This window comes from Callospermophilus lateralis, chromosome 12, assembly GCF_048772815.1.
Source record: "Callospermophilus lateralis isolate mCalLat2 chromosome 12, mCalLat2.hap1, whole genome shotgun sequence".
In the NCBI taxonomy this organism is placed as follows: domain Eukaryota; kingdom Metazoa; phylum Chordata; class Mammalia; order Rodentia; family Sciuridae; genus Callospermophilus; species Callospermophilus lateralis.
Genome location: NC_135316.1, coordinates 98,729,071 through 98,753,689, shown reverse-complemented (window position 1 = coordinate 98,753,689; position 24,619 = coordinate 98,729,071). Strand labels below are relative to the sequence as shown.

At 43.1% G+C, this 24,619-nt stretch overlaps 1 protein-coding gene across 5 annotated transcripts in view; it reads right to left on the bottom strand.

Annotated features, from left to right (window-relative positions):
• Nucleotides 1-24,619, bottom strand: part of Mbnl2 (muscleblind like splicing regulator 2) — a 150,200-nt gene that overhangs the window by 35,197 nt on the left and 90,384 nt on the right. For all 5 annotated transcript variants that reach the window (XM_076872425.1, XM_076872423.1, XM_076872427.1 and 2 more), the window contains exons 3-5: nt 15,992-16,156; nt 8,584-8,784; nt 5,534-5,797 (exon numbers count right to left, since the gene is read on the bottom strand). In XM_076872425.1, coding sequence (XP_076728540.1) covers nt 5,534-5,797; nt 8,584-8,784; nt 15,992-16,156 — 630 coding nt within the window. The remainder of the gene's footprint in view (nt 1-5,533; nt 5,798-8,583; nt 8,785-15,991; nt 16,157-24,619) is intronic.

Genomic DNA, 24,619 nt, shown 5'->3' with positions numbered 1-24,619 from the left:
ATATGGATTGATTTAGACCACAATGAAAAATTTTTCCTATTCCTGGTTAGTTGTTGTTAAACATAAAATGGAAAAATTCTAAGATGGAATTCTGTGAAAATAAATTCAAAGGAATAGCTCCAATGCAAATTAAAAAAAATGAAATATCCCTTTTCTATGTTTAGCACAATAGGTAAATCCCTAAGATTTGTCTAATAATGAAATATTTATGTCCTAAAGTTCTGGGGGTAGAACTATGGCATTTTAAATAAAATAAGATAGTGATGGACCCTTAAAACTGAAATAATTAGTGATATTTTCCTTGGGAAAATCATTTGATGATTCAGAACAGAAAGTATGGTCCTGACAGGGGATGGGTAAAGAGCTGGGGCAGGGGATTCAAAACAGGGTGACAAGGGCTGCAGGTCAAGGTAGATTCAGGATGGCCAAGGTTTGGGAAGGTGGTTTTGATAGAGGCCACCAAAAACTAGGAAAGCAATGCTGTGAAGGTCAAGCAGTGAATGCTACTAACCAAAGCAACCCGATGAGCTGGAAAATGACAAAACTTATAGATATTTTTTCCTCAAATGTAAATTCAACATCAAATGCCAGTGGTGTAGTTTAAACTCTTTGGACCCTGCACAGTGTTACACTATGAAAAAAATGCAGACTTTGCTTTGTTTTTTGAGTTTAAACGAATGTCTGTTAATTAAAGAAGGCAGCATAGCCTACTCTCATAGAGCCCTTGGGAACACAAATTGGATGTTAAACTCAAAACCATTTTCGCCTCCAGTGGTCCAGACTCAGCTGCCCCTTCACCTGCAGTCTAGCATTTTCAGAATGAATCTAGTGTTGGGAGCATCTTTTCTGACAAGAGTCTCGAAAGGCTGGGTTTAGGCACAAAATTAACAAAGCATCACTGAATGAAGTCCCCCAGTAGAATAAGAACAAAACATATTTAATGTTTCTTTTTTAGGATAGTTAGGAAGGTTAACGTGCCCCCTCCCCCCCACCTTTTTTTGTTTGTTTATTGAAATCTGATTTCCATAGAAATAATTAATAATAATTAGAATAATTTAGGAATGTAAGGAAACAATGCCTTGGTGAGCAGGACAGGGGTGACATGTCTCTGTTCCACTGCATGGTGTATGTTTTCTTTATTAGATGCAGCTGTCTTCTTTGCAAGCTAACACTGAGATCTTAGAGAGGAGGGCACAAGAATTAAGATCTTAGAAGTCCCACATTGCAGAGCTGTATCGAAAGTGTGTTTTAAAACTCCTTGTGGATGGGTAGTATGGGACAGTGTGGCTTATTTTGATGTTTTAAACTCTCCTCTGTTTTAGTTGGTGTTGCTGATGGCTGGCTTGTGTACCTGCATTGCAGGATCTTCAGGCTCAGACCCAGCCTTAGAGACCTAGGAGCCCAGTGTGCGCTGTGAGCCTGCTTAGGTTCCCATGCAGAAAAGGTTCTATTTAATTGAGCCCCTTTCATGTGCCAGGCACTTGGCATCCACTTTTGCTGGCCTCACCAGCACTTAAGGTCCTCTGCTTACTCTGGACCCCTCCAGCTAGCGTATGCTGGATGAGTCAGGAGGAGGTGGCCCATGTGCAGCCAGGTTTTTCTATTTATGAGTTGATGAGCAACCCTCCTGCAGGTCAAGGTGAGCAACCAAGGGCCAGGTGTTACAGGCAAAGACCAAATCCAAGAGGTCAGGAAACCCTGGCAAAAATGATCAGAGCTACCACTTCCATGTGGGCTGAGAGGATGTGGAGGAGCAGGATGGAATTTTGAGTCCCTGCGCATGTTTTCCTGCACAACTGACACTTATCTACCCGATGGCAGCTTGTCTCGTTTCCTTTTATAAACTACTTTTCTCCTCGCATCGCCCCATTTTGGTGTATGTGAACAAAGACTGTGTACATGAGCATCAAGCAGGCTTTGTGTTAAAACTACCCAAGAGAAGCTCTGTCTAGTTTATCCTCATATTTTAAAAATTCCAGTGAAGGTGATCCTTAGTTTTTAAGAGGTATTGTAAAAGAAGAAGACTTGAAAGGAAATAAATGTCTCTCTTCCAGAGTCAAAAACTTTAAAATCCTTTTTAAAAGGGTCTCATTAGGGCTGGGGTTGTAGCTGAGCAGTAGAGCGCTTGCCTAGCATGTGCAAGGCCCTGGGTTCGATCCTCAGCACCACATAAAACTAAATAAAATAAGGGTATTGTGTCCAACTAAAAATTAAATTAAAAAAAAAGAAAAAAAGGGTCTCATTAATCAAAATATAAAAAAAGAAAAGGGTCTCATTAATAAAATAAGGGGGGGAATCCACAAATCACAATAAAAACGGTGCTATGGAAATGCCCTGGGTTCAGATGAGGAAGCCAGGTGAATGGACATGGACATCTGCTAACTGCAATCATCATCCCATTTGTCCTTTTAAATAAGGAAATAAAATTATAGTTTTTCTTCAGGGTACTAAGGAATCTCACTATGAGGGTGCGAGGACTTTATCCAGCTGCATCTCGGCTGGTTTCGAATGAGCGACTCACTTAAACTAAAAAGACATGACAGATTAAGTAATTTTTATGTCACTGTCAGAAAGATGCTGGCTTTTGTTCTGAAACGACATTCCTTTGGGTTGCCTCTGAAGATGCCGTGGGATCCTGTGACTTCTCAGAACTCCAAATTTGGGCACGGTGGAAAAATCAGAGAAACTATGGCAACGGACTCCACCAGCATCCCGGGCGGCAACCTTTGCCTGTGGTGACGAGTGTTCTGTGAACACGTGTAGCAGGGCCTGAGAGAGCAGCTGTGGCTGCAGACCACCAGGGGGAGGGTGGACCTGTGCGTGTAAATGACGTTTCTGCTTCTAGCCCCATTGGCCTGGATGTCCTACTGTATGTAAGAGGTACACTGTCCCTTCAATCATTGAAATAGATGTGATGTGGACATCAAAACTGATGTTTCCAATAAACAGGAAGAAAAAAATCAGGCCACAGTCAGAATCAGGGCTCATCCCTAGGGTCACTATTAGTACCATGTTTTTGTCGTAACAGGTACTTGAGTTGCAGGGAGCGGTGTTTTCATATTCCCGAACCTCATCTGATACCTCAGTAGTGAGAAATGGCTATTGTGACCCAGGCGAAGCCAGCAGAAGCTCTTATCCCTCTAACTACAGGAAGAGCCACCAAACGACATGTAACTAATTTTTCCCTAGAGATGGGAAACAATAGCTCTAATTATAGATTCTGTAACGTTACTCATAGATACTGTTTTCTCTCTTATCAAGAGATATAAGAATGTGCCCCTCCTTCTAGAAGCTCAGAGTCATGGTTTGTGTCATGGGAGAAGCTGGACCCACAGAACGGAACTGACAAACTAGGAGGGAAAGTCCCTGCACCTGGCTTTCCTGAGTTTCGTTTTTCCTCTCCCCTCTTGGAAGGGCACTCTGACACGACAGTGAAGTCCAACTTCGTCATTTACATTACTTCAGGTGGGTGTTTGTCTCTTGCTGCCAGAGTCCTGACCAGTCCTGGTAACCTCCCGAGTTTCTGGTTTGATATTTATAAGATGAATTATATGGAAAAACATGTTCTTAGTGCCCAACAATCAACACGCCAATTAGGATAAGTTGAGAGCTGGCTTGAAAAAAATGACTACAATGGAAACAACAACAATGACAAATTCTCATGAGACCTTCATTAAGTGGATGGGATTTTTGGAGTCCACCCTGGACAAAAGTGGAAAGGACTCATTTGCCCTCTAAAGCAATTTCCTTTTCTTCAACATTTTCCCATCCTTCCTTCTAGTTCTCTTCTACTTGAACTCAAAAAGCGAACATTTCTCTATTTTTTACCGACCCTTTTGTATGGATGTACACATCCACATGTATACAGGAACTTTGAAAAATCATTGTAATGTCCAATGATATAAGAAAGCGAAGGACAAGAGAAAAGAAGACTACAGGGACAAGAGCTCTCGAAAAAAAAAAAAAAAAAAAAAAGATGAAGGACTCACTTCTCAAGCTGTGTGGAGATGAGCTCAGATGGGAAGGATCTATATAACCACAAAGTCCACACCAATGGCGATGTTATCAGGGCAGGCTCTGTGTCCTCGGAACACAGGCCCACACCTTTAAAAGCCTTTGAGAAAAAGGTTGCATGGTGATGGACTTGTTTGTATGACAGCTACTCATCTGTTTTGGCCAGTTGTCGGTGTATGAGGCTATAGTTGTACCTAGATAATGTTTTTTTAAAATGATATCTTTCATCTCCAATGTTCCCAAGAGAGGACTGGCCACAGAGGCCTTCATGTCCCTCTCACCCATCATGCATTTCTACAATGTCATTGAAGAAATGACAAAGTGCCTGATGCTTGGCAGGTCCCATTAGCTGTTTTGAATGAGTGAATGCACAGTGCCTATCATAGAGTAATAGACTTTCATAAGCCAGACCTCTCACTTTAAAACAAGTTAATTAAAAATGTCTGCCACCCAGTGTGGTGGTTCTCAAACTTGGATGTGCACTGGAATCACCTGGGAGCTTTAAAAGATAGGCCACTGCCAGTTCACATCAGGCAAATAAGAATCTTTGGAGGAAGGGGCCAATGTCAGACCCTTTCAAAAGCCCTGGATTAATTCCAAAAACGTAGCCAAGTTTGAGAAGCAGTGTTCTAGGCATGTATTTCTCTAATGTTAATGTGCATACAAAATACTGAGAAGGTTTTAAAATTCAGATCTTGATGCCAAAGATGTAGGATGAGGCCCAAGATTCTGTAGGCTCAAGAGCATCATGATGTGCTCCAGTTGCTAGGGGAGGGCTGGGCTCCTTGAGATTCTGGAGCTGTAACAGGCTCCCAAGGTGTGGATCATAATATTGCTGCTGGTCTCTAAGGGACATTGAGGCGCATCCAGGAGACAAGCCTGGGTTACAGGTCCCTGGGTTTTAGCACCATCCAGCACATTTCTGTTTTCATCTGTTCCATGAATTGCCGTTCTATATACAATTTCATCAGGGCGGGGGGTGGTGGTGGTGGTGGTGATAGGTTCTAATGTTGTGATAAGTGAAAGAAAAGAGGGGAAATAGGAAGTGGAAAAACCCTGACGGGGTCACTTGTTGCTAGGCATCCGGTGCAGCCACAGCTCCCTCCCTGGCTGCTCGCAGCAGCTTGCTGCCGCTTTCCAGTGCTCAGCGCCAGAGGGCCATCTTCCTTTCCTCGGCTCTGAAGCTCTGCACCCACCAGGGTCCCCACCCCACCGGGTCCCTCTCTTCAGAGGACCCCAGTTACTACAGTGCAGGCTCACGCAGAACTGGAGCCCGCAGTCGCATTGGCCTCCCTGAACCTTAGGGATTTATTTATTGTGCTGAAGAAGGGAAGGAGGGAAAACAAAACAAAACAAAAAGGGGAAACAACAACGAAACTTAGGCAGCGGAGCAGCGGGAATAGCAGCCTTCCAGGGTCCGACTGTCCCGGGAGCGTCTAAGTCCCCGCCCTGGAAGCCCCGCCCCCCGGCCGGGAGGGCGCGGGGCGGCGGGGCCGGGGCGCCCGGGCGCCGCACTTACCATGACTGTGGCCGCGGCCGCGGCTGCCTGGGCGGCCACCGCAGCTTGGTTGGCTTGGTGCTGCGCAGCTTTGATTTTGGCCTGCAAGTGTGCAGGAGGGTGAAAATATTTGCATTTCTCCCTCATGCAACGCCCCTTTATGTAATCCATACAAACGGTTACGGTGTTGTCGTTTGTGTCGATCATGGTGCTGTCTGCGGGGTGTGCGAAGCGGCAGTCGGTCTCTCCCCGGGCGCAGTTGCCGCGCTGGAACTCCCTGCATACCTGGGACAGGAGGGAGGAGAGCGATGCGGGAGGGCGCCTGCGGGCCAGCGCCGCCTCCCCAGGAGGAAGGGGCGCCTCCCGAGCTTCTCAGGGTGGCTTTTGTGCCTGGGAGCCTAAGGCTGTCCTTATCCAGAACCCAGGTTACCAGAATCTCTGACAATATCTGACTTTTGTGTTGCCCCCTTTTTCTAGGGGGAATATTGAAGCTGGGAAAATAATCCAAAACCAGCAAATTAGCTAAAAGAACAAAGAAAAACCAGCAAAGCCTCCAGCGTGGCCGGTTGGAAGGTCACTGTCTCCCCGCCCCCAATCTCCTACCTGAAAACCACTCTGGAGTTGCTATAGAGTTTTATTGATTGATTGATTGGAGAGATAATGTCAGGGTGGGTCAAGCTACCATTGGGGTCCAACTCCAAAAAGCTAGAGGGAAATGAGCTCCTCTCTCCTCCTCCCTCCGGGTGGATGCAGGACCAGGGGGCCTGCTGCAGTCTCCCCCACCTTCTCTGTTGCTCAGAGAGAACTTAAGCCTAGGATCATCAATAGCAAGAACTGCAATATCCGAGACACCAAAACATTCATCTTAAGATGATGACTATATTATTAGTTTTGACAACCCCAGAGATTAAAAAAAGAAACAGAAAAACATGCTCAGAGATAAAGGGTAAGACAAATGGAGGAAAGGAGAATAGAGTTAGAATGTGGGTTTTTGAAGTCTTTTTAATCCCTAATTCGCCTGAAATCTCAAGTAACTAAAATTTTCCATCCTCAGAATTTGGTGGATCAAGATTTTATTACATAAAGAAAGATTTCTTCAGAACTCAAGAGGTTTTCTTTTTTTCCTTCCTTTCTTTTTTAATGCACCTCCTGATGGGTCTTACTCAAGTGACTCATGGACAACATTAAAGAAACAGGCAGTTGGATGTGATCTTAATTGACTTCTTTCGTTTCCTGGAAAAGTATTCTTAATTATGCTTTGGACGTAGACAACATGAACTGAGATGAATAGTGTATGCATATTAATTATGAATTAATTCTTCCTTGCCTATAAATATCAGCAGGGAAGAATTAGTAGCATTGTAATTTCTCCTTAGGGTCCAGTTTCATAGTCAACATGTATAAGTGGTGGTGGCCATGAAGGGTCACTAACAGGAAACCCAAGTCTTGTGAAAGTCAAACACACTTGGGAAATCGTGTTTCACTGACCAGTGGCCAGGTGACATTGAAAAGTAAACAGGATAAGTCATGAGTGGTTAACCATCTCCTCCTACTCTGGTATTAACATTCCATCTTTAGTTAAAAAAAAAATGTGCAAAGTACAGATTACTAAGCTATTAGCAGAGATTCTGAGTAAGCCTTTCTCTACAAATGGAACGATTCCTGTCTGTGACATCATAGGTGTAGACCAGCATTTGCCCAGGGTCTCTGTATACAGCTGACTTCATTCCTGGTTTGAAATGAACCGAAACTGCTCTGTCTCTGTGAATCATTTTTACATATCATTGTCCACCAGCTCTGTTGGGAGGGACTACTTGTTCCCAACTCTGCTGATTTAATTTGTTTTCTGGAACAGGCATCCACTAAAGCTCTGTGGGCCCCAGCAGGTGGAGCCCCAAACACTTTTCCAGTACCCTAACACATCTATTCAATATTCAAAGGGATAGGCTGGATCTTTTCAAAACAGGAACAATTAGAGTTTGCATTCTCCTCATCTAGAGATCCATATACTCCAGATTGAAGCTGAGTAAAAAAATACACATCTTTAAAGATATTTACAGTTTGACATTCTGAATTCTAAATCATCCACAGGATATTAGGATGCAAACACTCTGTTGCCCTCAAGGTTTACTGGGTTAATATTTAAACAAGCACACACTGGAAGAATATTCTCTAATGATCCAAACTTCTATGTATACATAGATTACCCAACAACTTAAATCAATAATGGAATTAAAGGAGGACTTTGAAAAATTTGTCAGGATCTTTATACACCCTGCTAAAGTTCTTTGAATATCATAGGGACATTGTGGTAAGGTTAATAGATGAATTATCTAGCTCTGATTAAAGAGAAGGTTTATTTAACAAAGTGAAGAAGGGTCAGTTTGATTCACAACGTGAAGATTTGTGTTTTATAAAAATATAGACTGTTTTCTTAGAATCTGTATAACACTTTGAGTTTAAAAAAAAAACTCGGTTAATAACTAAGTTTATCCAGCTTCCAATTCCCACTGTGCACCAGTGAAGCCACCAGAGATGATATTCTGGAACATACTAGAGCAGGTGTACTTGGTTCTTAATAATTTGAAATATGTTCACAACAATTGGTTATTAGTCATGGTCCCACTTGCTCCCACCCTTGTCCCTGACTGTCCCCCAGTCCTGGTTGCTGAGCTTCTGATCAACTCCAGAATGTTCCAGGATCCAGTAGGGGTTTGTGCTGGGCAACAGGAGGAGGCTATCAGAACTCGGAGCCACTTGTATAGCTTGAATAGTGATTGATTTAATATTCTATTAGTTGAGAAATATTTTGCCCTTATGCACATAGTCCACACAGCTGGTTTGTGCCTATGTTAAAGTAATTCCTTTCCCACACACTGATTTTCTTTATATCTGGCATTCATTTCAAACCATACAATGTTGAGTGGGTGGGTTTGGGAGGAGTGGGTGTATATGTGTGCGTGGCATTTTTTGCGGAACATTTTTGCAGAATGACCTCACAAGCATTTGCCTACACAGAAGTGCACTTTCTACCACAAATGCATCTCAAAACACAAACATAATTGAAGTACCTCCAGTTTGTCAGTCCTGAGAAGTTTCTGAGTTGCAGTTGATCCCGGGACAGTGACAGGTGGACTTCCGGGAACAATAACAGGTGTGGTGGGTAGAATTTCCGTTGGGACTAACCCAACTCCAGGGGTTACAGGTGCTAAGTAAGGAGCAAAGCTAATAGCCGTATTTGTCCCTATGGTGGGACCTACAGGAAAAGTGGGCTGTTAAAGGAAGACAACACAGGAAAAAGGTGAGAGTCAAACTTCAAAATTACCAGCAAGTGTCATTTGAGCAAAATTTATTCATTGTACACAATATTTTTTGTTAATTGCATAATTCAATGCTGAATTGTAAACATTCATTAAACATCTCTTTTTTTGTTTTCCTTAACATAAATGAAAACCATATAGATTTTCTTCCCCAAACCATGTACAAATATAGAAGATCGTAGAAACCCATTTACAAGAAACAGAGTAGACCTTTGTTCTTATGAAAGTGTTCTCAATAAAAGGAAATGATAATTACCACTCTAAGCATTTATTGTTTCAAACGATTGAACATTATAACACTAAAGCAGTAAAGCTTATGGAATACAAACTGTCTTTGATTCTCCCACACATCTCAAACGGAGAGGAATAAAGAAAATCCAAGATTATACCTTGATTTTCAAGTTGACCAAATTTATGCATTTTCAAATAGTGTAGCTATTGGGATTTTACTTGTGCTCAGAGTTGCCAGTGTATTTCCACATTCCATCTCTACATATATTCCCAAAACTCATATGCGGTTTTCAAGTAGACCTACTATGTTTTGCTGTAGCTCAAGACGTTTCATCTAACTTTCCCTTCATGAAAGGCTGGATGAAAGAGTTTGAAAATTTCCAACCAACGAATTTTTCAATGGACCATTAAGTCTTGGTTTGGTTTCCTAGATCACAAAATCAAGACAATTGTGACAAAAGTATCCCATACTTTATTAAATGTGTTCTGTGTCACTGTATTCGTGTAGGAAGTATAGAGACTCCTATACTCTTGTAAGAGGAAATACACTAGTAGGTCATGGAGATGATTTTTTAAAAAGTTCTTCCTATAAATATGTAAATAATTCTGTCTTCCAGAAAAGAAATTATGTACATGTGAGAACAATGAACCTTGATTCACTTTAAAGAACCACCATTAAAAATGTAAGATTCCAAAGATTTTTCTTAGAATAATTTTTACATTAAGTTATACCTGAAAGGCTCTTGCTGTTAGTTTGTTTGTTTGGTTGGTTTTTATTTGTGGATGATTTTAACACACTTGTTTTCAGACATTTGCAATCATATGTTAATGCAATTTTCTAACATTGAATTATGCCATTCTGTGTGTCATTTCCCTTCTCTGTTCATACATCACAGATGACCTTGTTGTCTATTTGTGAGTCTGAATGAGTTGTTCAAATGGGAAAAATAACAATCTTTGTTTAGTAAACACATTTTTCTTTACAATAGCTGAAAGATCTCTTATAAATGGTCATGTTAGAAAACAGTGAATTATTGGTGGTTGTGTAGGGATTTCCAGAGAGGCTGAAAAGCCTTTGCGCAGTGGCTGGGGCTGTGCTTCTCATGGTCTTAGATGGCGGATGCTCAGTCCTCCCTGGAGGAGCTCTTAGATCTTTATAGCTCAGACATAAAATTCATTGTGAGAGAAAGTGGCAACGTGAGGTCTCAACGTGGGAAATAGACGGCAGTCAGGATTTTTTCCTCCTTTGACTTTCTACAAAATTTTATGTATGTGTATTATGCATTTGAGTCATAATTATAACAAGTTGTGGTTTGTCATCAACTGTAGCTTTTATAATTTAGTACTATTGGAAAAGAGCCAAGGGATTTAATAGTGTAAGGACTAAGTAATGTTAGGATCTTAAAAAAAATCAATTCTGAATGGTCATAAATCAAAACACATCAGTGATTCAATGTATGGGTTGTATCAGAAATGCCCGGAAGGAATTTTTAAAATAGAGATAAACTCTTGAGTACTAGGTCTATAGCAGACACCTTAAAATTTGTATTAATTTTTTTTCCTACATGATCAGGTGTGTGGAGAAATTTGGGAACCAGTGTCAAAAATGAGGAATTAAAATAGGTATTAAAAACTTGTACTAAATGAGTAATTTAACTCAGAGACTAATTATCAAAGTAAACATTTAGAGCAAAGAGCCCTCTCCCACATCTCCATCTTGATTTTCTGTGGAGGCAAATTCCCAACCATCTCTTCCCACATATCAGTGGGGCAGCATAAATACAGGTTGTACCTTGACCATCAACAGGATGTGAGAACTTCAAAACTCATTCCCCAGAACCTTTTTGGATGTCAACTAATCTGTTCCAGTTAGCCAAATCTTGCCTTCAAAAAAAATGTCGCTTGTCCATCTGATTTTATGATCTAAAATGAATGTCCTGGTATGTTTTATTGATGACAACTAGCATGTAGTTCACAGAGAAATATGTTATTGAAAAGTAAAAATACAGATTTTAGACAGTGGGAGGTTTACATTCAAATCCAGTGCTCTGCTACTTATTCCATGCCCCCACCCCCCGCCCCAACCCCAGGAAGAAAATCAACTTCTCTGAGTTTTAGTTTTCTCATCTGTAGTCGGGAAGAAAAGCCACTTAGCTGAACAAGGTGCTATTTCTCATCAACTTCCCATGGTCCAAATTTAATAAATAGCCATTGTAGTAGTGTAAATGACAGTACTAATAACATTTTTTTAGGTCTCAAATTATCCAATGCTTTTAAAACAGAAATGTAATCAGCATAGCAATATACTAAATAGAAGTTTAAATTGAATTAAACGGTAGCAAATATCTTCTTTTTTGAAATATGAGGTGGGAAATAAATATTTTCTGTTATGTGAAATTGAACGTCAAAAATTCTCAGTCTTTGCAGAGATAGATTCAATTGGGTGTTTTTCTTTTATTTTGTAGTGTTTTTCATTGAAGTTGATTAGTTAAAAATTACAGCAACGGTCGTGTGCTGAGATGTGCGTTCTGCGTTATTATTATGACGGACTGTAATACTTTACATCTGTGGAAGCTTCTGGCATTCTCAAAGCCTTCCTACACATATTGTCTTCTTTAGTCTCCCAACACTTACAAGAAGCAAGTGTGGGTGCAGGCATGCGCAGTCTCCAGGTAAGAGCAGGTTGGAGACACTGGAAGGAAAACCCAAGGTCAGTGCCTCTGAGAGCCAAGGCTTTTCAAGCATCCAGGCGCCCAGCCTCAGGCTAAGTCCACTCTTCTGCATTCCCTAGACTTTTGTCATATTTCTTAAAAAACAAAAAATAGAAAGGTGGGGGGACCAATATATTGGAGGTCTGAATGCCTCTGAGCACACAGAAAGCCGTGTGTGCCCACAACCAACCTGAGCCTCCTACAGACAGTAGGAGCTGCTCTCTACAGCCCTGTGGGAAACTGCTGCCTTGAGAAAGTGACTCCTAGGTCCCCTAGTGAAAGGAGACTCCTGAGCTGTGCAGCCTTTGCTGACAAGGCATCCTGGTGTCTGAACTGGGTTCCCCGCAGGCAGCTAAGGGAAGAGCAGGGCGGCACCTTTAAGAGTCTGTTCCCAGAAGCGCACCCGCTCTGGCTGGGAGAATTAGCCTGCAGCTCTGCATAAGTGCTGTTGCCACGCAGTCGGAGACAGGATCCATTTGGTCCCCGTCATCTCTCGGCGCTAACCCACAGCTGAAAAGGCCAGAGGACAAGATCTGCAGAAAGCTTTCTTGAAGAAAATCGCTTGTGAAATGCCCGTCTTGCTGTTTCCTCCCCGTTCTCCGCTCCAAGTCCCTGTGCTTCTCGGCCCCACTCCCACCCTCAGCTCTGTTTCCCCAGCACATTACATCTGTAGTTTGGGGTTCGCCGGGATTGGCTGGGGTCCAGAACACACAATGCATTGTAGGTCAGAGTCAAGGTTAAAGGTCTAGGCTTGGTCCCCAGTGACATGGCACGGCATTGAAGGGTCTCCAGTAAGGGGGTGACGGGATCCTATGCAGGATTTTTAAAGATTCTTCTGATTCTATACATAGGACATACTGGAAAAAGTAAGAGTGGAGGGCGACAGATGAGGAAGGAATTGCTGATGCGGGGGCTCAGACGAGGGTGCTGGGAGGGAGAGAAGAAGATGGTTTCAAAGGCAGATGTGCCAGAGCCTGCTGGGTTGGGTTCGGGATTTCAGCTCGATTGTGCCATTTACTGAAATGGGAAAGTAGTGGAATAAAGAATTTGGTTTTGAACATGTCAAGTTCGTGTGAGATGTTCGAAGGCACGTCCAGCAGGCACTGTGTAAGCCTGGGTTTCAGAGGAGTGGGTTAGAACGGAAGCACACTTTGGGGGTCTCAGCCTGTAAATGACTTACATTTGGGAATTAGTGAAGCCATGAGAGACAGGGTAGATAGGAAGAAATATCCAGCCTGGGAATCTCTACCTACAACAGAAGCTTGAAATGGGCACAGGAGACAGAGGCGCCAGAGAGGCCTGTTCAACATGGATCGTGTGTGCTGAGGGACACTGGGGGGGGGGGTCTCAGCTAATTCAGGCTGATACAACAAAAGACCATGAACTGGGGCCTTTTAAACCACAGAAACTGATTTCTCACAGTCCTGGAGGCTGCAAAACTCATGATCAGGGCACGGAGGGCACTTTCTTTCCATAGACGGCTGCTGCTGGCTGTGTCCTCCCTGCAGAAAGGCCGCTGCATCTCTTCTCCTAAAGTCACTGCCACATTCAGGAGGGCTCCACCCTCATGACCTGATCACCCCCTCCCCAGAGGTCCTAACTCTAAATCCCCTCTCCTTGAGGGTCGGGACTTCAATATCTGAATTTGGGGCAGACATGCACATTCAGACTGTAGCACCAATGGAGGTGAAAATGACCACTGGTTTGGTGATACGGAGGACTGGTCAGAGACTTGGTGGAACCTGTTCAGGGCCATATGAAAGGAGAAGTGGAAAAGAATATCCTTAATGCTTTAACGAAGTGTAGCCCAGAAGGAGACCTAAAGGGAGAGTGGTTTTTGGTACTCTATGTTTAGCTATTTATTTGTCTAAGGCAATTTCTGCATCTTTTAGCTGTTTGTGGCAGCTGTAGACAAATTACTTGAGGGCTTAAAATAACAGTGATTTATCCTTCCTCAGTTCTGGAGGCCAGAAGTCCAAAATTAGTTTTGCTGGGCCAAAAGCAAGGTGCTGGCAGAACTATACTCCCTCCTGACGTTCCGGGGGAGGGTTGTTTCTCGGCTTCTATCTTCTGGTGGCTGCTGGCATTCCTGGGCTTGTGGCCACATCAGTATCTGCCTCTGTGGACATGTGGCCTTTCTCCTCTTCCGTCCGTGCCAACCCTCCCTTGGCCTTTCCCTTACAGGCACACTTGTGATGGCATTTAATCTGGAGGGTCTCATCTTCACACATCTTCAGAGACCTTGTTTCCACACAAGGAGCCCTGTAAAGGATTCAGGCACTCTGAGTGCCATTATTTAGCCAAACACACCGTACTGAACAGTAATGAACTTCTGAGATTCTGAAGTGTGATTTGCTGGTAGAATGGGTGATTTTTTAGGCTTGTAACATTTTATATTTCAATACTTCATGTGATTCAGAAACCTCCACTGAAATATTTAAATGAAATGTGCTTCCCCCCCCCCGCAGAGAAAGGGTGATTATTTAGCTTCTAATTAATATTTGAGACAAATATATAAACAAAACTTTCAAAAATCGTTCAACTAATAGTTAAGAGTAGGAATGGAATTTTCAGATTAATATTGCCATTGAGTCACAGGGTCAATTCTTATTAAATTCTAAATAATTAGGAAGCGCACAGTTCAAATGAGTGAGATATATAAGGTACTGTTACTATGTTGACCTGGCTGGTTCTAAATTCATTGCCGTAGACATTATTTAATAGGTATAACTATATTATTTTAGCATTTAGGTAATTTAATAAAATAATTTATATGTGTGCATCAATAAGGAGAACCATAAATTATACATGTGTGTAGTTTTAAATAGAACCACTTAAGTGCCTATTTTGGGTACTGAATGTGTTTAGAACTCTGTCCTTGTTAAGTCTGGACATCTGGGCTAGCTGTTACTTGTCCTGCGGATACACTTAATGGAGACCTTCTCCAGTCAGCTTTTCTTATCCAATCTCATTTTTTCTTGGGCCTGACTCTTCCTTCACCCTCCCATGTATCTGTCTACCTGCAAAAGGCTGAATCTTTCTTATCTTGGAGTTGCCCTCCTCTGGCATTTAATCTTGGAGTCCCCTTCACCTGGCATTTAATCTTGATTCCCCTGCCCCTGGAAGTCTAGGCAGAGATGGTTCCTGGCTACTTTGTGCAGAAACCTGGAGACAGGTAGAATTGCCAACAACCTGCCCCGACTCTCTCCTCCCTTCTTGGCGACCCCTACTCTCCCCAGTCCATCTCACAAGAACACAAGAAGAAAATTTAACTCCAGGGTAGCTTTTCATTTGGAGACTTTTCCTACAATAAGGATTAATTTTTATAAATAGGCCTTTGTGCATGTATTTTTTTTTAAAAAAAAAAACAAATTTAATTCACTGTGGCTTTGTTTTTTGGGTCATTTTTTTAAAAAAAATATTAACTTGTTTTGGACAAATCCTTCACGAATGTAAATGAAGCCCACTGAAATTGGGGTACTCCTGGACCCCAGGGCCTCATTCCTAAAACAATATCCAGACCTCTAAGGAAGTACTTTCAACCCTGAATCCAGAGAGGAAGTACCGCACGATACATGTTCACCTACGTGAGTCTCTTGGGCATTTGACCTGTGGCCTTTGTCCCAGCTGCCACACCCTTTGCCAATCTGGGAGAGACAGGAGACAGGTGATGAAGCAGTCTCCTGGCCCAGAGCTGCCTCTGACACCCGTGTTGGGGCCTGTTGTCTGGCTCCAGTTGGAGCACGCTATCGAAAGCAGCCCAGCTAAGGTGTGAGTTCAAGTCACAGCTCCACGATTCCTTAGCTGCATGACCCTGGGGAAAGAAACCCTTTACCTCCTGGGCTTTCCCACTTTCCTCATCCCTCAGGTGATGCCAAGCACATCCCTGTCAGCTGCACTCCTACAGGCCTGATAGGCATCACAGCCTCTTCAACACACACATTCTCATCCACACTGCTCTGGCAACGAGGAAGAGTTTGAATGGCGCAGATTTCCCAGATACCGAGTGGAAATTGTCTTTGCCCCTGATTCTACCCATTTTTCCATTTAAATTTAAACCAACAACAACTTTTTTTTTTTTTCCCAGCATTCACTGTGCTTCAAAGCTATTTGCTCTGATTGGAACTGAAGTGACAGAGCAGGGAGAGGCCAGGATCACCGTGGCACGCCCCCACTAACAGGTCAGTCCCAGCCCGCAGGGGGACAAGGCCACTCACCACTGGATGAAGTGGAGTTCCTGGGAACATGAACTGCATCTGCTGGGCGAGCATTGCTGCTGCGGTTTTCTGCTGGATCAAATTGTTCCTCCCATTAATTTCTAGTTGAGTTTTTAAGTGTGTCGGAGGGTGAAGATATTTGCAGTTCTCTCTTGAACAGCGGCCCTGTAAAATGCACACGTTGGGTTAGGACTGGTGTAAACAGCCTGCAGCGCCTACATCGACCATCTCACCACCACAGCTGATCTACAGAGGCAGGGACTGCACACGTGTGTGTGTGTGTGTGTGTGTGTGTGTGTGTGTGTGTGTAGGGATTATGTGATTATCATGGCTGCTTGAACGGTTGAGCAGAGAAGATTCATCTCCCCCTCCCACCATCCCATCCTTCCTCCCATCCTTCTTCCTTCCTTCCTTCCATCTTTCTGTCTCTTTTTTCTAAATCCTAACAAGAGACTCCAAATAAATGTGACTGCTGAGAGTAGAGAAAGACCTTCCAGGCAGGATGGACGGCGCAGAAGGGCCTATTTACCACGACCTGTCAAAGGAGTCTTTGATCCTGCCGTACACTGGTTTGTACATGATAGAGTGAAGTCAAAATATGAAAAATTATGTGATGGATTTGTGCGCTGAGGATAGGAGTGAAATTTCAAGTGTGTGTTCCAGATGAAATGAAGATATTCCTGATTTCAATCTGCTGTCACAGAGGCAGTGGCAGCACAGGAACCACATTTCTTAGTAATGGACACTTAGGTGAAGAGTGCAGGCATTAGCTCAGAGGGCCACCTGCAAACTATTACTCCTCCACCCCAGATCCCCACCCCACCCCATGGCAGGAATATCAAACTTCATGTCATTACACTACCTAGCAAGGTGTGCTTCTGGCTACAGTAACATTTGGACACTGAATCTGGCAAAACAGAAAAAAAAACAATTAGGTGACAGGTGTGCAAACAACCACTCCTGAAGAGTAATTACATATGGAGGTGTTTATACTTCATTTCCAAGTTTTCAGATCTACCCATTGTGAGAATCACGTTGATGTGTGAATTATGCAATTTCTAGAGAAACAACAGCCCACTGTGTTAGCCACTTTGATTATTATCATTCCCTAAAGAATTATCCCATTTGCAACCAGGAAGAGAGACTATAGGTTTGCTTACCAGATACGAAAATAATTTTAAAAATCAAGCTTTGTGGGTCTGGGGGGAATGGGCTTGTTTACCGTCCTCCTAATTCTGAACATCTGGAGTCTCCCTCTGCCTCCCACTATTTTCAACTGCTCTTGTGGTGGTTCAGGCTTCTTTGCAGGGCGGATCTCCCCTCACTGCCACACAGAAGGGCACATGTGGGTCCCCTGCTTAGTCCTGGTGGTCTGTGCCATCAACCTGTGCTGCCCCAGGGTCTACTCTCAGCAGCGGTGTCTCCATCTTAGGGAGGATGACGAGGCAGATGTTGCAGACTTCAGAAGAAATAGGATGCCCAATGAGAGTCTGCAGCAACGGGCCACGTCAGTGTGTCCCCTCAGCCTCAAGTCCGTACCGCAGATGTTTTATTCGGTTTCCAATGTACAAATGGACATCCTAGAGCAAGTTCTGGAAGGTCCACTGTAAAGACACAGGTAAACGGGAACTGCTACAGGAAACCAAGTTAAACAGCCCAGGAATCCTCTTTCTCCCTCGGCTTCTCTCTGCAAATCTGCCCTGTCATCGTTGCTGTTTCGATTCTAACTTTACGTGTTGCCTTGTGACTTGCCAGAGTCCCTCCTGCCCCACCAACTTGCTTCCGGCAGCTCTTACTTTATTTCTCTTTGGTCCCTCCCTTGATAATTGCCTCAGTCTCTCCGTTTGTTAAGATCAAATCTCTCGGAGAGCATTCAGGTTGGGCCCTGGAAGGTGTGTGACCAGTCTCTGAGTTGGCTGCTTTTATGTCACACACCCAAAGCTGATGTCATCTGTGCTAGAAGGTGTGTCATGGGACACGAATCATAGCTACCACTCATCGGCTGGGGTGCAGGAGACTGAGCAGAATGGCATTTCTAATACAGAGGCTAAGCACCTTCTCTCTGTAGCACAAAGCACAGCAGTGGGCCTCTGTCACCCAGGAAGGTTCACTTGTACACGGGGTCCTCAGTCTACATCCATAAAATGGAACTAGTGAGTTTCCACATTTCCACCAGCATAGCTGTGTTCACTCATACAACTGTTAATGTGATCACTACTCTTTTAATGTAATGCCTTGTAGCAGCTCAAATTTCAATTTAGCGGGAATTTTTGGTTTTCTTTTTTTAAATATTTATTTTTTCGTTGTAGTTAGACACAACACCTTTATTTCACTTATTTGTTTTTTTATGTGGTGCTGAGGATTGAACCCAGCTTCTCGTGCGTGCAAGGCGAGCTTTCTACCGCTGAGACATAACCCCAGGCCCAATTTGGCTTTCTTTCTTTCTTTTTGTTTTTAAAGAGACAGAGAGAGAGAGAGAGAGAGAGAGAGAGAGAGAGAGAGAGAGAGAGAGAGAGAGAGAGTTTAATATTTATTTTTTAGTTTTCGGTAGACACAACATCTTTATTTTATTTTTATGTGGTGCTGAGGATTGAACCCAGCGCCCCGCGCATGCCAGGCGAGCGCGCTACCGCTTGAGCCATATCCCCAGCCCCTCAATTTGGTTTTCTTAATCAATGCTTTTATCTTTTCATATGCCTGGGATTCCTGGAGAAATATATAAATTATTTTCAGCTTAATAGAACATGGTACACAACATCAGATTCATAATTTATTGATGGGAACTTCTTTTTCATGAGAATTAATGCAATTTCCTAAGGTATCACACACTGGGAGTAAGGAGAACTATTGATAACATTTGGTCCAGGCAAATTTATGTATGGTTATCATTTTCTCCTTACAACAGCAACAATGATCCCTATTTTACAAAGCTGCTGGGATGGGATCAGTACAAGAAGCAAGTTTCCTAAGGTCATATAACTGGTAAGTGAAAGAGCTAGACTTTAAACCCAGGTCTATCTGACTCAGTTCCATCACTATGTGATGCTATTTATTAGCAACAGTTAACATCCTGGGAAGATAAAAACTAGCACTATCCTTCACAAAACAATAGGATGCATAACAAAAATTTAAATATATTTAAGTACATGTATGAGGATTTGGGAATAGAAAAGAATTATTTGCCTGGCCTTTACATTGATAAGGGCACAGGGCTCATACCTGGCTCTGTCCTTTCCTAGCTGTGTGACTTTGAGTGATTACTTGAATTTTTTTCTTTCACTGTATAATGAAAATACTTACTGTGTCTTCCTCTTAGCTCTGATGTACAATTCATTGAGTTAACACATGCATAAGGTTTAGGGAAATGCCTGGCACATAGTAAGCAATGAATGCTATTAGCATCAGAAATATTTGTACATGATATTTTGTTTACAGGAAGTTGAGGGTCACAGATTTTATAGTACTTTGATTGGTCTCTGGTTCTTTCATACAATAAGCTGTCACATCAAAACATGATAAAGGCTACTTAATTGTACTTTCTCAATTATTTTATGATTTGAGTTATTTTCAATTTCAACAGGATATTTTTGCAAGGATTCATATTTAAAGAAATAGCCCTGAACCCTAGCTCAATCTGATATTAGTATTTTGAAGAATATTTGTACATGGATGTCTGAGACATACTAAATCAAGTACTGGAAATCTCTAGGAAGCAGGATTTTCTTATGAGGCCCTATAGGATTTTTTAAATCCTAAAGGAAAAATCGAACGAGCTATCTGACACAGAAAACAATTTTATTAGGACATTTTCATGAAGGCATAGGATTTATCAGGACTTCTATCACTGCGTCAAAACCGCTGACTATGAAAGCAAGTCGTCATAACAAGAGTGAGAGACCGCTGTGTGCAAAGGTAAAGCATCTTCTTACATTGTCATGAAACAAAACAGAGGGTCAAAAATACTGCCTCTTGAGTCCAGGGGATGAGGACGGAAATGTCTTGGGACAAGCTTCCTTGTGGTTGGTAGGATTTGTTTCTTGTTTCATTTTAACCTTTCCTCCCTTTTATTTCACGATCAAGTACTGTCTGCCAAGAGATAAAGGAAGGGGGGTCCAGCCCTGGGACAGGGGTCTTCTGCTGGTTGAAGGTGGGAGAGAGCCATGCTGTGGAAAGCCTTAGAGAAACAGGAAGAGGGATGGGGTGGGGTGGAGCGCAGGCCAAGGAGACGGGCTCACTCCAAGGCCTACTCTGGAGACTGCGGCTCACTGGCCACACAACCCTTAGGGGCTCAGCTCACCGGGTGGTACATGCCAGCTGTAGAAAGGGCAGGTGGTGGTATACATCGAGGTCTCATTCCTCCATTTGTTCAACAGACATTTCTTGAGATCCTACTGTGTGGCAGGCATCACGCTCAGTGTTATTTAAACAAAAAATTGGGTAAGGGAGACACAAGACACAGTGTCTCCCTTCCTGAAGCCTGCAGGCTGGTGGTGAGGACAGAGGTTAATGAAATTACGCCACGAATCACTGTCTAATTACAAATCGCTGTCCGTGTTCCAGAGGGGGATGCTGAGACAAAAATGAGAGGTCAGAATTGAGACTGTTGGGTCAGGGAAGGTCCCTGGAGAAGTGACCTTTAAGCTGAGACCTAAAGGATGCATGGGAACCTGGCAAGGAAGTGGGTGGTGGTCAAAGGGTGTGTGTTTATGTCTGTGTGCTGTGTGTGTATGGCGTGTGGTCATGTGTTGTGTGCACTGTACATGCATGGATGGGTGTGTATTGTGTGTGTCGGGGAGAAATAAAACGTGAGAACACTGAGAGGAGGAGAATATGCTAGGGCTGTGTCCCATTTGGGAGCCTGCAAATGGCTGGAGTCCAGAGGGGTGTGGGTGGAGCTGGAGAGAGAGAGCAGAGGAGGCAGAAGCCAGATGACCAGAACTTGGAGAGCCCAGGTGAGCAGTATGGGCTTCACTACCTTGAAGGTTTTCAGCAGGAGATGAACGCTATCAGATTTCTGCATTACAGTACATTTAAACCTTGCCTGATTATTAGATTTTATATTTATGACTTTCTTATAGTTCATATAGTTTGAAGATCACTTGATGAAAAATAATAACAGAATTCTGACAGAGTCCACATTAGGTTTGTACAGCGTATTCTACCTCCCCAAATAACCTCTACTCCAGGAATATTTAGATGAGAGACGACGGTTAGAATCAAGTTATAATTTCAAGCTGAATTAAATTTATTAAAATAAGCCACCATGGAGGATTCCAATACAGAGTATGCGTGTTGATTCTCAACAGGATGAAAAAAGAAACTAAATGACTGTAATGTGTACTTGGCAGAACAACAGATCGGAGCTATCAGAGTTACATGGCCATTAAATTACATGGCACAGGATGGGGAAAAAAATACAGCTTTGGCTAAGATTTCAGAGTCAGGTTGGTGTGAGAGAGAAAAAGCATAGCAGGAAAATGAGATTTTTCTAATTGCTTGTTTTTAAACAGTAATTTTTAGAATATTTTCCTAGTATGCTCCTTATAGAAAAAAGCAAATTAAAATTTGTAAGCACAAACAAAACAGATGATTCAAACACCTCCCTCTAACAATAGGAGGTTTGGCCCATAGGAACTGCCGAAGATGACGATATCCTATGTATCTTCCATGGGAAAAGTAATAGATGTTAAGGAGCCTGCATCTGAACAGCTACTAAGCCCCTGCTGTATGTGCTATTTTACTTGGTCACAGGACTCCTTAGGGGCTCAGCTCACCGGGTGGTACGTGCCAGCTGTAGAAAGGGCAGGCGGTGGTATACATCGAGGTCTCATTCCTCCATTTGTTCAACAGACATTTCCTGAGATCCTACTGTGTGGCAGGCATCACGCTCAGTGTCACTTAAACAAAGGTGAGTGAAACCAGGACACGGTGTCTCCCTTCCTGCTCCCTCTTAGATCTTCTCTTGGAGAAGCAGATTAGAGTAAGGGTAAAGAACAGTCTCAGAACTGGACTACTGGGACAGAAATCCAGGTCTGCTCTGGTTGTCCTGGCTCCTTGGGCAAGTGGGACCTTTGTGGCCTCCCGCTGCCCCATCTATAAGGTCAGGAAAGTGGGGATAACATAGTTTCTGCCTCACAGACTTCTGATATGGATTAAGAGTTAGTTTATGCAAAGCATTTGAACAGTTCCTAGCACATAGTAGAATTCTTTAACTTTATTATTATTATTATCACCATCATTATTCCTATTAACCCCTTCTTTGCATAGTGGATAAGGATACCTGATATTTAAAACAAATTCCCTATACTTGTTCAGTTTTTCTAATAACGTGCTCCAGTCTGGCGTATCTACCAAGCTCTTGACCCCTTCATTACCTTTCCTTTTTTTGGTGTTGGGGATTGAACTCAGAGGTGCTTTACCAGTGAGCCACATCTCTGCCCTTTTTACTTTTTATTTCAAGACAGGGTCTCACTAAGTTGCTTAGGGCCTGGCTAAGTTGCTGAGGCTGGCCTTGAACTTGTGATCCTCCTGCTTTAGCTTCCCGAGTCACTGGGATTCCAGGCGTGCGCCCTGGCGCCTGGCAATCCTTTGTTATTCTTGTTCTCACGCCCAGTGCCAATTCTGGTCATTGATCTCTTCAAAGAGCCTCAGATCTGTTTTTCTTTGATATCTTCTCTGTTGAGACTTGCCAGAACTATCACCACGATGTGACTCATCCAGAGGTTAAAGCAGCTGTGGATTATAGTTGGAAAACCCTTGGAATTCTGGTGGTGGTTTCATTCCACAATGGGGTGATGTGAACTTTTACAAGTCATTTATTTCAGTCTGTGCCTCATTTTTCTCATCTGAAATGGGGGTGATCTTATTTCCATATCTCCCAACAGTTGTTAGAGCCCAAAAGCAGTTGCTCAGAGAAAAATATAAATTTCCAGGCATGGATTCCATATCCACTTCCCCCTTGCAGTTCCCAATCTAGCCACATAAACCGACAGTTACAGGAAAAGGTGGCACTGTTGGCAGTGGTCCACAAGTGTTTTCAGAATCATGAGATGTCTGTGTGGCCAGGTAAGAGTGACATCAGTGGCAACGGCAGATTCAATCAGAGAGGACTCTGTCCAGTGGGTTCTTAAGCACCGACAGCATGCACAGCTCAGAAACAAAGAACGCCATCAAATGCACGGGGAGTGGCTTAGCAGAATCTTCTAAATGGCTCAAGTGGCTGGGTGAACTAGACATTCAAAGCCTCAGCTTCCCCAGAGTTTCAAAACCTCTCATTGAAAAATCTCAAGATTTTTGAAGGTGGCGGGTGAGGGGGGAATAAAGGCTGGGATCTGAGTAGGTGAGCCAGTTTTTATAGGTTCGTAGTTTTTATGGGTCTGAGTCAGGTCGCTAAGGCCGATATAGCATTTGGCCTGAACCTCCTCTTCTTCCTCCAGTACATTTCCCGAAGGATATGGGCAAGTAAAAGTGTCGGGGAATAAAATGGTTATTTACATCAGAGCTTAATTTATAACATTAACTATGGGACTGAAATAGCTCCACTCCAAGGCAAGTGACAGATGAGGCTTTTAGGCTTCTTTTGAATTTAAATAAACTAATTGAGCCACATGAGTTCTTGGTGTTATTAGTTCCAACTACATAATGTGGCAAATAAAATACAACCACATAAGGGCATTGGGATTAGAAGGAAACTGTAGGTTTGGGGAATCATTAAAAGCACATGATAACCAGAACTCACATGGAAATGAATGATTTCCCATATCGACATTATGCAGGAGCCTAAAAATAGGTCCTTTCTGTTTCTTATTGGGCTCAATTTATATTACAATTCATCTTTTATAGACTATAACGTCTTGGTAAATAGCATAAAATGTTGTACTTATTAAAGAGAGAGAAATGGGATATTTACAATCTTCCCTTTTCTGGGATGTGTTCCTTTTTCTCTGCTGCTTCATGGACGAACCGGGTAGAAAGAGACAAGGAGGCTTTGACAATGTGGCCTGATGGGGAGTGAGCAAAACCCACAGGTGCTGACAGGCTGACCTGCAATCCACCGGCCGCAGATGGCGGCACCTTTAGGAGCTTAGGGAGGATGAGGAAACGCGGGACTCGGGTTGCACAGGTAGTACCCAAGGATGTCGCACATATTCCCCTGAGATCCACAGAAGGCCCTGTGGCTCCTTGTGGGGCCTCACCTTGACTATGGGTGCAGCTCAGAGCTCTCCCTCCAGTCCAGGGCTTGACCCTCTTAGAGGCAGGCACAGATGCTTGCACTCTGCATTTCGGGGTAGGGCTGCCTGCTATCAGCAGCGGGTGGGGGAAACTTAGCACAGGTGTCTTGGGAATAGATTTGAGACTCATTCATGATTATGCCCTGTTCCTGTTGGCATTGGCCATTCATGCTGTGGCCATTTCAAATAAATAAAATTAACAAATGGGGAGGAAAGGCAAAGAAGGTCGATTGCTTGCAGTTTGCCATTTCAAAGCATATTTAAGCCCCCCCTTTTTTTTAAAGTGGAGTTAGGTTGCCTGGGCAATATCAGTCTCTCCCGCTACTCTGCCTTGTGATGGGGGGAAGCTCTTTATCGGTTTGAGGAAGGGGCTTACTGGTAAGGATAATTCATTCTC